This window comes from Catharus ustulatus, chromosome 3 (genome assembly GCF_009819885.2).
Source record: "Catharus ustulatus isolate bCatUst1 chromosome 3, bCatUst1.pri.v2, whole genome shotgun sequence".
Taxonomy (NCBI): Eukaryota; Metazoa; Chordata; class Aves; order Passeriformes; family Turdidae; genus Catharus; species Catharus ustulatus.
This window is the reverse complement of record NC_046223.1, coordinates 96,265,152-96,284,210: the sequence shown is the minus strand read 5'-3', so window position 1 is coordinate 96,284,210 and position 19,059 is coordinate 96,265,152. Positions and strand designations below refer to the sequence as shown.

The 19,059-nt window shown below is 34.3% G+C and overlaps 1 protein-coding gene across 2 annotated transcripts in view; it reads right to left on the bottom strand.

Annotated features, from left to right (window-relative positions):
• The window catches only part of CSMD1 (CUB and Sushi multiple domains 1), a 1,108,435-nt gene that overhangs the window by 413,130 nt on the left and 676,246 nt on the right, over positions 1 to 19,059 (bottom strand). For both annotated transcript variants that reach the window (XM_033053649.1, XM_033053650.1), the window contains exon 6: positions 159 to 271. In XM_033053649.1, the coding sequence (XP_032909540.1) occupies positions 159 to 271 (113 nt within the window). The remainder of the gene's footprint in view (positions 1 to 158; positions 272 to 19,059) is intronic.

Sequence of the window (19,059 nt, the reverse complement as noted above, 5' to 3'; positions counted from 1 at the left end):
TGCTCACACAAGGAAAACAGATAAAGAGCAGTGGTTATATAGTAATAAAAAAAGTCATCTTTTTACTGTGACTGTGGTATTTAAACAAAATTATCAAATTACACCACCACTTTAGAAAGGTAAAGGGTATTTTAGGTGTGCTTTTATGGGTTTCCTACCTTGAAACTGAGCATTAAATCCCTTTCGTCGGTGATTGCTATCAGATGTAAAATGGAGTCGTAACCAGTTCTTACTGCTGATAACTGGAGAAGGTAGATTCATACCACTCAACCTGGAAAAGAAAAATCTAATATTAAAAAAAATTCACATGTACACTACTTAAAAGAGAATGCTCCCCCCAAACATCAAAATACACAATGATTTGCTGTCATCTAATCTCAATGTATTACCAGTTAAATAAATATTATGTTGAGAGACATACAGGGGTTTTTTTCTCATTACAGCTATCGATTTTATGATTAAAACTTGTATTTCCAAACTATTTTTTCATAGCAGCAGTCTTGTGAGGGTGTGTGCACACAAGTGTAGGTGTGCATGCATGTGTCAAAATATTCAGCCAAAAATAAGCCTATTCAGTTATGACAAGATCTCATTATCTGACTCCTTGCTGTGGTAGTTACCTCACAGGAAATCAAATCTCAGGTATTAGGAAGTGTTAAATAAGGATTATGGATGCTAGCTAATTTTAAGTTTGGATGGTATTGGATGGTAAATTATTGGTACATAACTATACTAATAGACCTTATTTTGTATATATTAAGTCCAATCCACATTAAAAAAAAAAAAAAAAAAAAAAAAAAAAAAAGAGAAGTCTAAGCACAACTGACTTCAGGCTACCTAACTTGCATAAACTGTCCATATGAAGAAAGCGCACAAAGAACTTTTCTAATACAGGTTCTTTTCTAATGTGGCCCTTGGACCACACTGGATGATTCCATTGTCCTTCATTACAATACACCATTTTTTAATGGAGTAACTACCAAAATTAAGTTCCTCATTTCCAAAAATTGATTTCTCGAAAAAAAAGTCAAACTGATTAATATCAGAAATTCTCAGCAAAGATATCATCTGCCTGAGGGTAGATTTGCCAGTACTAGAGTAGACACAATACATATTTTTTGAGCCAAAAAAATCACCAAACTAGGTTTTAGTCTCATTTTTGAGATAGGATTTAGTCTCCCTCCAAAATTAACCAATATAGTGAAATATATGCCGTTTTTCATCACAATATGAGATAGCAGAGTTTCATTAAATATTCCAGATTACTAGGAATCTGATCATGTTGCGAAATCATGAATCTGGAGAAGTCTAGTTAGAACTACGGATTAATCCCTTTTTCTTCTGTAGCAGAACAAGACCAGCATATTGAAATATAGACATTCTTAATGGATTTTTTTTTCTCCTTAGGACATGCAAACTACATCAGAGAAATTTCATTTTTATTTATAATATTTTTTTCTTTATCTACTTGTTAACAACATAAGGGAAACTCAAATCCTACTTAAAACCAATTTTGATTCAATAAAAGGGTTGGTCTTTTACAAGAAGATTTACACACCTAATTTCAGACATAGCATTCAAAAGTTCATCAAGGTGTTGGTTAAAACATTCAAACCTATACATTTCTACATCTCACTCAGATGGACTTCTATACTTTATAGATTCTTTCAGACACACCTTAGACTATTCTAGACCACCGCTCTAAATATTTCTGACTACAAACTGGCCTTTTCTGTTTCTAATCTACTCGGAATTTGGGTGTACCTGTAGAAAGTACTGTGATATAACTAAAAGGAAAAGAAAAACAAAACCATATCCAGAATACAGACTGTATCTTTGCTAGTATCTCTTAGCTATCGACAAAATGTATGCTAAATCTAAAAGTTTTTTGCTATACATAGGCTGTAGTTCATATCACTGAGCTGATAATTCATTTGTCCAAGTACATAAAATTACATTCTAGAAACACTGTTTTAGGGATTGGTTTTCATTCAAAAAAGAAATATACAAGTAGTAGCATTCTCTCTAGTATATCCAGAGCTCTGAATTTCAAAGCTGGCAAAACTTTAGGCTGAAATATTAAATTGTAATACAAATTATGTTGTACATTTGAAAAAGATTAAATAAACATCATAATAAAAGCGTGTTCAGAGCAAATCTTTCCTCAGTTACACATCTAATAAAAAGATATTTCCCAGACACACAATGCACAAGATATTTTCATATCTATGTGAACTCTGAAATGTTCTAAACAGTTTCAAATCTTTCCATAATACCATGAAACATAATACAAAAATAACACTGAAAGAGTATTTTACACAACCTATTTTAGCACAGCTCTAATTTAACTGCATGATTTCTTTCATACTGAACTCTAGATAGGAATATATTCTTTGACAGCAATGCTGTTTGTGTTTTAGTTGGAGAAAGTGAGAAAGGGCAAAAAATCTTAGTGGTTCTTGGAAGAAAGTTATAACCAGTGTATGGCACAGTGGTGTTTTTTTTTTTTTTGGTAAGGATTTCAAAACCTCTTCACTGTAGTACACAAATTTAAAAAAGCCCAACAAATTCTGGGAGCTTTAGCTGGGAATCCTGTGGCTGACATCAGAAGTGATGCCCCTACACAAAATACTTCACTCTATAGGATTCATACTGTGTAGATGGGACTTCCTGTGGAAAATTTTGGAGTTTCCAGTAATGGAAGATCCAAAAGTATATGGATACAGTGTAAAATTCCTCTTTACATGGTAATTGATGGTTTTCATGGAATTTCTGAAGGATGGGCAACCAAAACTGCGTGTGGAAGAGAGAGGTGGACATGGTTACTGATGAAAGTGGCAGATCACCACCTGAATTGGAATAGCAGGCAAATCTGTACCTCACACAGAAGTTGAGGTGTTATATGAAACTGGAGGTTTTTTTCCTTCATACTTATCTCTAGGTGGTTTGGATTTTGTTTGGTTGGTTGGTTTTGTTTTTTTGGTGGGTTTTTTTGTCTTACTTTTTGTTTGTTTGTTTTTTGTTTTGTTTTAAATCATAGAATACAAGGTAAATAAACTATTTGCATTGCACAGTAAATATTAAAAATAAACAAAAAAATTAATAACATTATGTGTCTACTCTTCAGAGAAAAGTAAAAATCACTGATGTCAAAGAGAGTTGGATTGGAATCCCACAAAATGGAATATTATACCTACACAAAAGACACTAGAACACATGTTCATTGGTTTGTCTGTTATACAAAATGCAAGTCCATGGCTGTAGGATGTGCTTACAACTTAGGTGCTCTAGTTCACAAATAGAGAGACTGGACACTGCTGTTCAATGGATTCTCAAGATCACATTCTCCAGATGGAATGATCCCTCCCAGTCCCACAAAGAACGATTTCTTCTGAGCTTGACCAGCTGAGAGGTGCATCTTGTATCACAGTTTGTGACTAAGTCTCCAGATATGTGCTGGTGTTACTGCATGTCCTTCCTCTGACTTGGTGTAGCCTTTACTGTTACATGCTACCTTTATATATTAGTAGCATATTTATAGAAAACAAGCAGTTTGGTTATGTCCATATTAGTAAATTGAACTGTGGCACTTCATATCAATTTCGGCTTAAGTGCCTACACTATTTAAGTTTAAAACAACAGAAAATAATGGGATCGTGGAATCATAGAATGGTTTGGGTTGGAAGGGACTTTAAAGATCACCTGGTTGCAACCAGTTGCCGTAGGCAAGGACACCTGTTGCTACACCAGGTTGCTCAAAGCCCCATCCAATCTGTCCTTGAACACTCCAAGGCATAGGGCCTCCACAGTTTCTCTAGGCAACTGGTTCCAGTGCCTCACCACCCTCATATTGACCTGTTCTGCCCATGACTGATGCATGCTCCCTTGATCTCCAGTGGGATCAATGTAGGCAGCTGTGTAAACCACAGAGTCCCAAGAGGCACTTGGAATGTGAACACCCTTTCTGAGGTGTTCAGGAAATACTAACAGGCAGGACTTGTGCTGGTAGGTTGCTATGAAAGCAAAGGTGCAACTAAAGCAAAGTTGTCTTCATTTCAAGTACACATACATAGTAATCAGTCCCATTGCATATGAATATAGGTAGACTAATTTTAGCTCAGATTAGGTGTTAAATCTAAAATCAGATGAAGGCTTGGAAACACTTTGTATCAGACAAATTATTCAGACAAGATAAATCTCCCACCCCATATTTCCTAATATCAAAGTTCTCCTTAAAAGATTTCATGCTTTGATCTCTATTAAGGATTTCTCCAATGCTGTCTAAAAAGAATATTAAAAGTTTTTCTGTTCCTTTTAGCTGAAGACATTTATTATATGGGAAGTACTAGAAAAGAAATTAAATTCCTCAGTTATTCTTGAATTCTGCCTCCACTATGAAAAATGTAATGCATTTTTGAAACTGATTTTAAGGCCTAGCATAGTCTTGAAACTCTACCCTAGCCTTGGATAGAAGTAATACCTAAATGATCTAAATTACCTTAAGTTGTTCAAGAACAAACACATACATATGTGTAAATAATGTTATTTGTGCATTTTTTTGAAATAGTTGGTTTGACTTGTGGAGTGTTGAGTTTTTATTTCCTGTACTGATGGCAATCAAGACTTGATTTTCTAGGATCAGGGGGTTAAAACTGTCAAGTGTCACTTGAACAAGTGATTTATTTGAATGTTCATCATAATATAGGCTTAACAGTATTTGAGGCCATGAACTAAAAGGGACTGAAGAAAGCAGTAAATAGATGTTTATTCACTGAGTTTCAAATACTCAGTGACAAGTTAAATAGCAATCCTCTGGGAAGAAAAGAAACAAACAGAAAATAAATTTTCAAACAACATTATAAGATACTGTATTTACCTGAGGGCATAGAATGAGAATTGCACATGGAACCTAAAATTATTAATTTCTGCATACTAGATGTTGCACTGTGCTCTACTGAACAAGACAGACTTGTTGGGAATTCCTGTGCCTGTTCCAGCATCATAAAGAATTTAAGGGCCAGGTTTTGAGAGCTTTATAGTTATATTAGTATCATACTACACTTTTGCTGGCAAACACTGCATCTTACAAGAAATAATGAGAAATAATTAAACAACCCCAGCTATTCTAAATCTGAAGGCAGCCAGGCTGCTGCAGGATCAGAGACAGCAGAGGAAACTCTCTGTTAATCACTGCGAGCCGCAGACAAACTTTTTCATGTTGTACTACAAGTGATGTTTTAATTTCTATTCTTATTCCATCATTTCATCACACAGACACTAATCTGCTGTTTATGCAAGTCATAAGACATTCTGTTTCCATGCAGGCTTGAAGGAGTAATGTTTTCCTATGTATAGCATGTCAGATATAGAAACAGAATGTCCTTTGAAGTCAATTGCATTACCAAGAGATTGTGATGCACTTTATCAAAATTATTACTAACAGGATTGTCACTGAAATATTTTTTCTCTAGTTCAGATTTTCCAGTAGTTATTGTTTGATTCAAATTCAGGTACAACAAAACTACTTTAAATTTAATTAGGAGAACTAATCTAGAGAGGTGTAATTTTGGTTTTGATTTTGGATCTGTTAATAAAATAAAATAATTAATGCTTTTGTCTGAAGAAATAAACCAAATCTTGTTTCTTTTACAAGGTTCTTGACATTGTTTTATAACAAGAGGATAATCTCATCTATAAAATTACTGACACTTCAATTTCAAGAAAATGCAGGAAATAATGAGTGGGTTTTGTTGACTCAACTACCCTTATCCTTCCAATTTAGCCATGCATGCCTGTATATATATAATCTCTCTGTATTATCTATATTTTATATGTAAATATGCATATTTTGAATAGATACATCGAAAAAAAATGTTCAAGGTTTATTACCTTAAACTCATTGTCACTCCAGGATGGCCCAGGCTGTATCTGGTATTAACCAAGAGCAAGTAATGAGCTGCATTAGGTGTAAGTAAATGTGTAGCTTTGTAAGCTATGTTAGGGTTCGACACTGGAACACAGACACTGTGGATGCAGTTTCACAGACATGAGATGAGATGCTCTGAAAAGAAGCTGCTGCTTAAAATAAGTGATGTTATTTTCTGATCTTCCTCCTCCTGCATTTACTACTTATTCCTTAACCCTTTGCTTCTGTATTGCCCTTCCTTACATGTATCAACTTGGATTCTTGTTGGAATTCCTGTGATCTTATTTAAAGACTATAATGGAAGAAAATTATCCTTGCCTCCCCAATCCCTCCAGGTGAGACATCGGTGTGCCATTTTAGTGAATTAAATTGCTCATGGGAAAGAGAAATGAGTCAGAGCTGGCACAAATTCAGTGTCAGGAGCACAGAAAAAGCAAAGTGAAGTGGAACTGGAGGTCATGACTTCGGGAAAGGAAGAATTTATAGATGACTATAGGGAACAACTCAACAAAATATAAGAAGGGATAGATAGCCTAACAATTTAGATTATTTACAACACCAATGAAACGAAACAACACTTATTATGCTTGTTAAGTGAGACCAGGTTATCTCCTAAATAAAAACTATCGGTTTAAAATGAAAAATCCTCTTTATGTAATATTTCAAATAAGAGACTATTTGTAACAGCTAACATAATGTACAGATTTAATCAGGGTTCAGAAGTGGGGAGAGGTAGAGAGGCAGTATAAGGTGTTTCTTATTTAAAGTAATTAGATCCAGCTTGAGTTTTCTCTGCCTACTTCCTTAACCACGAGTTGTTACACTGAATTCTGTGAATAAACACTTCCATTTGGATTGTACCTCATTAGCGCCTGGGACAAGAATTAATTTAAATCAATGGATATGCTTTTGGATGAGCTTTTTTTCACCCTAACTTAAAGACATAGGAGGACCTTAGCAAATCTTAGCTTGCTAAGTACCCCTAGAAGCTCTCCTGAGAATTGGTCAGGATAACTGGCTATGTCCCTGGGAAGCTCAATGAGCTTGACAGAGTTGTTTTCAGGTGAGACAGGAAAACTAATGACTAGTAGTAATACAGAAGGTGCTCTCTGTAAAGGAAAAAAATGCCAAACATCTTAAGTCCTGATGGACCACAAAGAGTTTGCCAGAAAATTTTATATCAAATACTTATGTCAGTCTGGATCTAAGAAAATAGTTCGAATGAAGCACAGAATTGATGAGTGTACAAAGGATGAAAGAAAGGAAAACACAGATGAGTAAAGGAATAAGTCCAAGAACAAGGCATTACTGTGACATTGTCAATTTCAATGATTCAGATACTTTTACCTGAATAGTCTAAAAATGCAATATTTGTTTATTTGCTGTTATCCTTCATATTGAGAGTAGGTTTAGCCATTAATAAATTAAACCATGAAATGAAAATTCCTCTTCAAAATGAAATAACCCAACGTTAAATAAAAGACTATGTTCCATAACTGCTTTATGTGGCATTTCTGAGTAGTTATTACATTCATTAAGTTCATTACTGACTTCATTGTATTATAAAGAAACACTGTCAGTAAACATTTCAGATGTATGTTTCATATGGAATGATTCTCAACGAGAGAAAAATAAGATAATTACTTTGCCTGTGAAAATGAATTTTGAAAATTTTATGCTGTAATTATAGAGCACTTTGAATATGGCAAAATATTGCTTACTAACTTTGTTCCCTTCTCATGGCACTTATTAACAGTTATATTGAAACAGGCTGACAACTTATTTAAAACTAAATTAGGATAACAATATAAAATTCTTTAAGGCCATATCTTTTCTTTTTTCCTTGAATATTTAAAATCTTAAATGATAAGGCCACTGCCAGACAGGGAAAAATAGAAATATAAGCAGAAATTTTATATATTTTCCAAATACATACTACAATCGTACTCAAATATTCATATTCAAATCCCAAGATATAGCTAAAGTTCTTTATGTTGTCTCAGCAGTCTACATGTATGCTTAAAAGCCGTTTGGCCCAGTGAAATGAGGAGAGACAAGGCTTCATCTTATCTAATTTCAGTTGTTGGCAGTGAGTGGTCTCCATCTGTCAGAAGTTCCTTTTATAGACAGTGGAGAGGATTAAATATTTTGGGAGTCCATATAATCTGAGGTATTTTAGATGTCCACATTAGTTGGAAATTAATTTCACCTTGGAATACAAGAGCTACGGTGAAGAGATCGGTATCAACACCTGAGCGTTGGTCAAGGCATATAAATGCTATTATAATTCAGCTTATGGGGCATGACATAACTCAGAACTTTATTCTCCAAAGACAAATTTTGTGCACAAAATTACTCAACCTCTTGTGTGTATTTTGACTTACTTCACACTGCACATGATACTTGCACATACTTTATATTTCGCTAGATGTTAAAGCCAAAGGCAAGAGCTGTTTTTGTTTTGCAACTGGTGTTTGGAAAAGAGTTTTATTAAGAACATCTTGGTTTGTTGTTTCAACAGTGATAGCAAATATTTTTCTTGATTACTGTTGTGATATTTAACAAACATCATAATGACAATATTCCATGCCACTCTGAATGTTGTTCCTTTGGAATATAATTACCACTCTCAAGCTGATGAGTAAATGAACAATAATTGCTTATATGTCTGAGGTTCTTTCTGATATATGGCTTTCATTGTCCAGTAAAAATGGAACATTAAGTTCTGGGACATCACAATCAATTGGATTTTATTGTTTAATACAGTGATATTCCACCCAGGCCCTGAGTTCTGCAAGCCACTTTTCTATAGTGTTCAGGGAGGTCTACATCCAGAGCCAGAGAAGCTATGTGTAGGGTCCTGAGGTTAAAATGGCAGCCATCCTCAAGGGAAACAAAAATTTAAAACAAGCACACAATTGAACAAATGTAAAACTAAATTGAAGGCATTTTTATTGCTACAAATATATAGCAATTGAATACTTCAGAGATAAAATTCTGTTTTAAAAGTTGTTCCATAGCTGAGTGTAATTATTAATAGCTGAAATGATAAATGATAGGTTTTATAGCACACACAGTATTCTGTTTATGAGAACTGCAGTTATAGTGTTTTTACTGCAGTTATTCAGACAGGCATTCTTGTTAACATTCTGAAAACTCCACATTTTTTACTGTGTTCTATAAAAAAAGTAGTTCTGTAAAATCTGCACACATTTTACTGTGTTTTACTGTATTAATTCCTTAACAAATTCTTTAGTGCTCGATATAGAGAAAATTTGAAATTCATCAATAAAATTCAGAAACCTCTCATCTAAACAGGAATTGACAATTTTTAAATTTATTTCTTTAACTTTCAATTATTGTAAATTACTAGTAGGATTAAGATCTAACAAGATGTAATGGAAGATGTATATGTATGACTCAATGGCCAATAACCATCAACCTTATTATAACTGTTTTGAAAAACTCACTTAAATTATATAAAAACAATATCCAGGGCAGTTTTTTTGGGTACATCAATGTATCCAATAGAGGATTTTTAAGTACATCAGGTACCTACTGTACTTCTGTGTTGAGAAAGACTGTTCTGTGCTGCTCTATAATATTTTTTCAGTTGTGGTTGCTACTGTAAGATTTTCAAAATAAACAAAAATGAATATACAAAATAATGAATTGAAAAATGTTTTTCCATTCCATGCAATTAATTTAGTTTCATTACTTTAGTAACTGTTCTCCATTATACATTTTATATTGGATGAGTTGTTCTGTTTTTTGTTTTAACGAAAGGTTTCAAATATCCCTTTTGGCTTTATTATAAAATAACTAATGAAAAACAGAAATCCACGGCGGGGGGGGGTGGAACTGATTAAAAAGTCATTGGAAGTAATAATTCATGATTTTTTTTTCTTAGACTTTCATTTGCAGAAATTACATTGTCTATTCTGACTAAGAAAACCCTCCACAGATTTCTGTATTTAAAACCTTAGTCCAAATACGGAGATTTTTTGCAACAGTCTCTAAAAGATGATCGTGAGAATATTTTTAAGAGTTCCTTTAAGACTGTGACTTTCTGCATTGACTATTGGGAATGAGCTTAGGATCAATCTATCTGACATGTTAGATAATAACAAGTAAGGAAAATAATTGTTTCTCTATTTTCTTCTATTATTCTCTATTATTAATCTCTTAGACGATAAATCAATGAAATCCTGTTATCTTAATAGATTTAAACTGTATCTGGTAAAAGAAAAAAACACGTTGGGTCCAGTTGCAGACTTGGGTGAAAAGAAGCTGCTAATAGACAGTCTTCCAGAGAAAATATGTAAAAAGCTTATTTTAGTTTCTTGGAAACAAAAAAATTTAAAAAAAATTTAAAAAAAACCCCCATCACCACCAGAAAAAAGAAATCTTCATGCATTTCCTCTTAAACACTTTAACAGACTTCAAACAGGTCTGGGTCCCCTGGCACAAAAAAGACATAGACCTGTTAGTGTGGCCATGGACAGGGAGCATCTCCCCCGTGAAGACAGCTGAGAGAGCTGAGCTTATTCAGCCTGGAGAAGACCCCAGAACACCTTGAAGAGGGCCTGAGAAAGATAAAGTCCAACCTTTTAACTGGGCCTGTAGCAATTGGACAAGGTGTGATGGTTTAAGGTGAAGGCGCGTCAATGTAGATTAGATACAAGGAAGAAGTTTTTTACAATAATGCTGGTGAAGTACTGACACAGGTGTGCAGAAAAGTGGTGGATGCAAGCATCGCACATTTCTGGAAACATTCAAGGTAAAATCGGATGGGACGTTGAGCAACTGATCGAGTAGAAGGTGTTCCTGTTACTTGTGGAGTGATTACAGTAGATGTCATTTGAAGATCCCTTCCAATTCAAACTACTCTATTTGAGAAAAAACCGAACTAACAAACAAAGAAAAAAAAAAAAAAAACAACCCCAAACTCTAAATATTATACATTGAAATGGAATTTAATTGGTGCATCTATTCAATATTTTCATATTTTAACTCTCCGTTATTTGATGATGGTGTCATTTAGCTTTTAACTCTTTTATTTTTGAAATTGTTTGAGTGAAAGATTATTCATCTTCCTTCCAGTGAGCGAAATACAGCTAGTAGAAATGCATTCTCCATCAAAAATGACTCACAGACGCAACTTCAGAAAAATTAACTTACTTTTGGTACATGATATAGTCTGTTACTTATTAAGGACATCTACATTTAAAGAAAAATGATATCTAAATTGAGCCATCCTTGATAGACCTACTACAACTAATATTGTCTTTCCAGGTACATTCTATGTTTAATACATCAGTGTTAATAAACAGTACAACCTTTATCTGACTGAAAAGACCAAGCAATCTCAGATCAGCTTTATGGACTGATTATTACCAAATTAGGATGCACTTCTGAAAATCCCTGATCTATATTGAATTCCTGATGAATTCCTTGTGCAGTGAGCTTGCAATATTGGCTCCATCTGGCATTAAGAGTTTCTTTGTGTTCATAAAAAGTACTATAAAATGTTTCTGTCTGAGAACACTGAAAATAGAATTTTTTTTTGTGTTACAAGTTTTAATGTTTAATCTTTTCCCTGTGTAACACAATGTGGTTGCTAAAATGATGACAATTAGCATCTTCGAAAGTCGTACTGTTTAGTACCTTCATGTTGACATAGTTCTAAATTTGGATAAAGAATTCGAAAATTTGAGTATGATCAGGAAATATACTAATTAGATGAAACACTGGCATGACTGCAGCAAAGTAATGACAATATTGGTAGCATTAAAAACAAGCAAGTAAACCAACCTCACCAGGAAGGTGTAACCCTAGCTACATGTCCAAATGATATTATTAGTACTTCTAAAATATAAGTTTTTTCTTGGAAAGAAAGCTTTGTGCAGGTCTATCACATTTATTCTTAAGGATATTAAGCACTGAGTTAGGCAAAAATTACTGCATTTATTCATTTCAGTGGTGATATGTGTTTAATTGATACCCTCAAGTGGTAAAAGTTAACCTTGCTGGGTATTGTTTGAACTTGGATTAGATAGAGATAAGTAAGTGTTTACATCCTCACTACATCTTGTCAAGCAAGTGGACATATCTGCATTTTAAACTTGTTCTCATTTCATTGACCATATTATTTTCACTTACATTTGTATAATTAAGCAAAAACCTCTTTTTGTTCTCTTAAGCTATCCTTAGGTGGCAAAAAGTAACTATTTCCACTTAAAACACAAGCTTTGCCCCAATAATAAAGTTAATGGAGAAAAACACAATTTTCTAGTGATATATTCCCAACTGGTTTGGTTGTGATTTTGTTTGTTTTGTTTTGTTTTCCTAATTTGTTTGTACACAGAAATTTAAGATACTGGTTAAAAACAAACAAAAAAATTACTTGTTCCCTCCAAAATACTGCTTGATAACTGCCAGAAAATAACTGCAAGCAGGAAGGATTATGAAACCCCTATACTCAATGGGAATTGACATTTAGGTACCCACCTTCACAAAACTTGTCCCCCTTATATGAAATTATAATATAATGGAATAAAATTTCTGTGCTGTATCAGTAGTAGAATGTGACAAAGACTACATATGACAGTTTGACAGAAAATATTGGCTGCACCTTGTTTGGACAAAATTTCAGCCTAGCAATGAAAAAATTATATAAAAAAACAGAGCTTCCCCAAACAGATATAAAACTTTTCAGTTCTATGAATATAGCAGTTCTTCTGCTATATTTTACTTTAAAATATTTTTTTCTATGTAAAGAAAGGAACAATTGCAGGGGTTCAGGATTTACTACTTGGTAGTTTGTTACAAAGGGATCAATATGAGTTGGTTTACTGGTATCTCCCAAATGTCACAGAAGACAAAATAAGCAATAGGACAAGTTTTTGTTCAAACAATACACATTTATTCCAAAATTAAAAACCAAACTTACTTGCACATGGCCTGTTAATACATGGCCTCAACACCCTGTTAACACACGGCCTTACAGAGTATCAGGCAACAGATGCATTCTATTTTTGTAGATATGACTCTCCGAATTATATGATGGTTGTATTTCCAAATAAAAACAAATAAACAAAGAAAATCCCATGGCCACAGAAAAGCTTAAATAGCAGACAAAATTAAGAAAAAGCAATGCTTCCTAAGATATGTTTTCCAAAGAAAATGGTATGGGAATTCTGATTCTAGACATAATTGAAACAGTGTTATTTTCAGGGGACCTATTGCTCATGCCAATATAAAATTATTTGCCATGTTGGTTCTCTTGGGTGAAAACTGAGGTGGGAGAGAGAAAATCTCACCGAACTGTAGTCAGAGTACAACCACATAACTGTTTACAATAACATATATGCTGAAAACCAGGTGAACGTCTACTAACTTTAAAATTTGAAGACAAAATGTGTTCAATTTCCTTATTGCTTAATGATATACGTGTTGTGAACTAGATTCTTGTCTCAGTACCACTATGCAGATACACTACTTCCACCAGGAGGCAAGTTTCTATGGTGTTCTCTTTCAATAGTAAATGTTCATTTTCTCAATGTATCCAAATGTATTTCTGTTCCTTTAGTCAACAAGTGTGTGGTGACTGATCATGGAATTTGATGAGCAGTATTTCCTGAATTAAGCCTTCTTCCAAGTTTTTTAGGGATATTTTAGGGTTCCCAGCGAAAGTAGCAATGTTACCTCTTTCTAACAGCCAGATGTCCTCTGGCAAGAAAAAAAAATGCTACCAAGTATTAACATAGGGGCATAGGTGTTTTAACTAGGGATAAGAAGAAAAGCCTTTAAAGCCAGCACACTAATAGCATTGCTAGATGGCAAGCCAGCTATTTTTAATTGCCGACATGATGAGTAGTTTACTGTTCCGCCAAATTTTCACGTATTTTGAGGCTCCACATACTGCTTTTCAAGGTACACTGGATACACTGGATATGCCACAGAGAACTTACTTTACTAATGCAAGTAAACAAAACTAATTATAAGACAAAATACAGCATTCTAAAACCAATATTTATATTGCAGAAGAGCAAGAAATATGTTATTATTAAAAAAAAAAAAAAATTGTGGTGTATAGATAGTGTTTGTGGAAGACTTTTTCTTTTCTTTATTGAACTTTCTTGACTCAAATAATCTAAAATAAATATTATGAAGAGTCTGGATACACAGGATCTTTTGTGTAGAGTTATCCTTTACTCTGAAGCAGGTTATAGTCACTGCATTGTCAAGATTCTTAAGTGTGTGTATTAGTTCACTTCCAATCCAAAGCTTAACTGTATAAAAGTATTGCAACTGTGTCTCCTAAAAACAATAGTTTTTTCAAAAGAGTCCTTTGCTGTTATGTCAACAAATTTTGATTAAATAACATTCACAGAGTTTCAAAAGTGCCAACAGCATGTAAAAGTAAATTACTGCACATGTTGCTACCATTGTTTATCAGTGCTGAAATTTTAAGTTAGATATTCTATTGCCCCTCAGCATCTGTCTTCTTCATCAAACACCTCATTTTCATCAGTGTAGGTTCACATATTTTGCTACCTCTTCATATCAGGAAAAACACATATAAGTTATGTATTCCTCTTTCTTTCCTGCCACCCTGAACATTTCATTAAAATTCCTTGCAATTAAATCAGGTTCAGATTCTAGATTAACCAACAACAGCAACCTCAAATTGTTTGCAGCTATGCAAATAGAGTGCTAAGTTTACAGAAAGCTTCAATAAGCAGGTCAGCTAAGGAGACAAGGGAACAGTGGGGTAGTTTATTAAAGTTAATTGGCTTGTAAAAGTAATTACTTTACACATTGGGCACAATACTATCATGAACTTATTCTGATTTGTTTTTCATTTATTCCTTCCCTGGGAAATTTTTCTTTCTCCTGTGAAAAGTTGAATCACCCCCCAGCATAGAGAGAAGAAAGCACCCTTAATTCCTTTCAAAGACAAAATGTGGTTTTTTAATCTTTCTTTTTCCTAAAAGATTGAAGTCACTTTTGACACAGGTATTCCATGTGGTTCATTAGGCTGTTGTCCAACTCAAGCCTAGAGAAACCTGCATGTCTCATGCACAAGATTTTACCACCACCAATAACAACATTCCAGTTTCAGTCTTCTGTGGAGTAAAGTTGGTGTTGCTACTGCAGCAGAAATTGTGATCAAAATGCACATGGTACATTTTGTGGTCTATAGTGTATATCACAGATAGAAAGCATGAAAAATAATGGTAATTAGTGTTTCAATATGGCTTTCAAGAATCCTAAAAGAAAGTTGGAAAGGTATTAAAAACCTTCAGACAACAACAACAAAAAATCTCATAAAGACATTCAGGTCTAAAAATACTGAGACAAAGTCAGAAAGATAAATCTTATGTGATGCTTGCAATTTCTTTCTGCTTTGTATGAAGGAATCCAACTTGATCTGATTGACCTTGGGATGCAGAATGGGGAGAATTCTTAAATTTATGTGGAAAGAATTGGTTGGAAAGTAGGGAAGGAATCAAAATATGCCAAAAAAAACAAACCCAAACCCCCATAAAGATACATTTCCATAAGCTTACAGTAGCATAAACAATGACAAAAGGTACAATAGCAACGAAAGGACATAAGAAATAAAACCACAAAACCCTCTGAGCATGAGAACATTGCTATCCAGGAGCTGATAAAAAAGCAATTAAAAAAATATGTAAGAAATACTTGGGAACACAAGATAGTCACCACACAGAGACATCAGCATTATATTATCATGACTTTTGAAACAGCAATAAAAAATATTTTTCAATGAGAACCACTTTAGGATAGGCCATAACATCTGTAAACAGCAATTAAAAATATACACGTCAGTAGACAACCATGACAATGAAGCTGAAGATTAGCTCTAGAAGGATAGGAATCTGTAGACTACAAGGCTAAACTCCTGGAGCTCTGTGCTGAAAACATGTCTAAATCCACAGACATTTTCTTATTTTTCTGACAAATACAGAAGCACGAAACACCTTTAGAACCATGGAAACATAGCAAAGATTGGTGATTCATGCCTTAGAAAAAAATGATAAGTTTACTTCTTTAATAATTGGGGGTTTCTTCTGCAATACCATCATTAGTTGTAGGAACAAAGAACTATAAGTAAATTCTACAGATTACTTACTGAAAAGATTTTTGCTGTAAGAATAGTTATCTTGAAGGAAGTCTGAACGACAGTGTCCATACACCATATATTTTCATGAAAGAATTTGTCAGATTTTATCAGGATTCAGTGCAGGATATTTCAAAATATTATGAGATGATGGTGAAATGAGATGACACTGGAACTTAGCAAGCCAAAATAAAATCTGCTAGGTTTCAATCATTCAGTCATCACTGTCAAACATGGATACATTTTTAACTAATTTTGCCTTTTCTTTATTATACTTTTTCCTTTAGAAAGATAGATAAAATGACAACTCTTCTAACACAACAAGAAAACAGAAGAGTTCTTGGCTTGAAAAAATAAATAGTTCAAGAAAAATATCCTTACAATTCTAATCAGAACTTTAAAAATTCTCAGTAGGCAAAATAATGCGAGGTGAAATGACTTTGTGTATCTTGATAATAGGCAAAACCAAAGGGAAGTACCACAAAGAGAGAAGACATCAACTACTGAATTTGACTGCCTAAGCAAGATTTGGTTATGAAGAACAATATACAATTTAAAAAACAAACTATGGCTTCAACTATAATAATTATAGTCTTAGCATGTGTAGGTGAAAGCTGGGAATATAACAAGCCAGGACAGTTTGACAGTAAAAGCTTCATGAAAATACTAGGTTGAAAGGAATTAATTTGTAAACAGATTTATTTATTCAGAGAAGTCTACAGCTCCTAATCTGTGAAAGTTTTTTTAGAAAAGAAGGTTGAATTTTCTATGAGCCTGAGTTAACAATGACTCTAAATTATTTATTCATTAGATATGACAGTACATTGCAGGAAGAACCAGCAGCCAACTGGAGAGAATGTACCTTTGTTAAATACTGCTTGTGCCTGTTCTGGGTGGACTCTTGGGATTCCACAGTGTTCACTGTGTCCTAAGTAACATCTAAAGGTACATGAGGGATTTATTCTTTCCCTCTGTTTAATTTTCAGAGCATCAAGTGAAGTGTGGAAGTATTGCTCAATTACTCAACAACCTATTTTTTAGTCATTTTACTCCACAGTGAAGTTTCAAGTCCCTGCTAAAGGATTTGACTTCATCAAAGACAGTATCACACCAAACTGTACCAGCCCACAGACACTCCAGTCACCTGACACTGCTATATCAGCATGCTGTCTTGCTACAAGAGCTATTGTCTTCCATACCACTGAACATTTCCTTCCCTCCTATTACACGGTTGTCTGGTTTTATTTATTTTTTTCAGTGTGAACAGCTTTTTTCCTGAATAAATGAACTACAGATCAATTAAACATAATGTACGTTAGCACTTTGTCTAATTCCCTGCAATGCCAAAACTCACAAGTAATGCATTTAGCAATTACTTGGGTCAGAATATCACAGTTATTTCTTCTGGGAAACAACTATATTCCAATTTTAAGTAAGATCAAGCACTTCAGACTTTATTCTACAGCAGAATATCATTTAAGTTGTTCCTTAAATTAAAGCTTATGACAGATTATAATGCTACAAGAAGCCTTATGAAGTTTAATTAGCTTCTTTAAGCATGTTTTACAAACACTGCTGACACAGTAGTAAAGTGTGGATTTGTTATCTTTCATGATTGTAAATTATATCCCATAGCTGTTACCAGACTACTAGTGTCTTAACTCAATTTCTGTAGTAATATTAAATTGCAGTGGTAATGAACACTCACAAAATACCATTATCAAGTTCACAAATCCTAAAATGCCTTTAATAACTCACTGAGATTGAATTTACACTGGACCATTTCCCAGGTGGTAGGGATAATGATAAAGTACCTTACATTTTATCAATCAACCATTTCAGAGGAATTCAGAATGGTGATGTAGGTGTAAAGCATGGTGCTTACACCTAAACCAAATTTAATTCTTTCGGTGATTTCCTTATGGACAGATCAATCTAAAACAAAGTATTCTATCAATGGTCTTTGTGTTTTGCCACAGAACAGTTTCCTTAATAAATGGTGTTTGAATTGTTACTTCCAGACTGTGCAGGAGACAGAATTTACTTATAAATGTATGGAAGATTATAAAATTGCTTGCATTACAAATAGTCTGGAACTTTGGAATATCAACTTCTACACCTGAAAAACACAGTACTAAGATTTTCTCTAAATGTTTGTGATTATTTCAAAAATACATAATCAGCCTGTGATAATCCAGGTAAGCAAATTAACTGAAATTAACATTATCTTATTAGCATAGCTAGTATTTCCATTAAATAACTTATACCGATAATGTGATAATTTTTATTTTCAGAATTTCCACATCCAGTAAAATAGTATTAACTTGAAAAAATAAAAAATATAATTTATTTTCAATACACTTTTTAGGAAAAACTAATAGCTTTCCTATTTTGGTATGTATACTGCAAAGCAAAGCCTTGAGTAACATGAATCTGATAATTCAAGCAAATACAGATTACCATAATGACCTTTTACTGTTTTCAGGTCCAACTACCTTCCTCTGCTCATGAAATTATTCAAAAACATGATCATTTATCAAAATCTAAAACCATTTAATGACCTTTTAAAACAATATACAGTAATTTCACAATTACAAGGCGCACCATTTTGACTAAAATTTTGCTCCCACCCTGGAAATGCGGCTTACACTCAGGGGCGGCTAATATGTGAATAATTTTCTGACATTTTCAGCCCCGGAAGTGCCAGCCAGGGTGCCGAGTGCCTGCCAGTAAAACCCGGCTTTACGCAATTGTTACATATTGGTTACTCTGTTTTGTGGCGGGTGGGGCTGGCTCCGTGCCGGTAGCATGGGGGGGTGGTGGGGGGGGGGAGGAGGTGGGGGGAAGGTGCGGGTCTCCCTCCTGCTGGCCCCGTGGCCCGGGGGGAGGCAGGGGGCTCCCGTCCCCGCCTGCCGTGGGAGCGGTGGGGTTCCTTCCCCTCCTGCTGCCGCTGCCGCAGGTGCCGGCGGGTTCCATGCCCGCC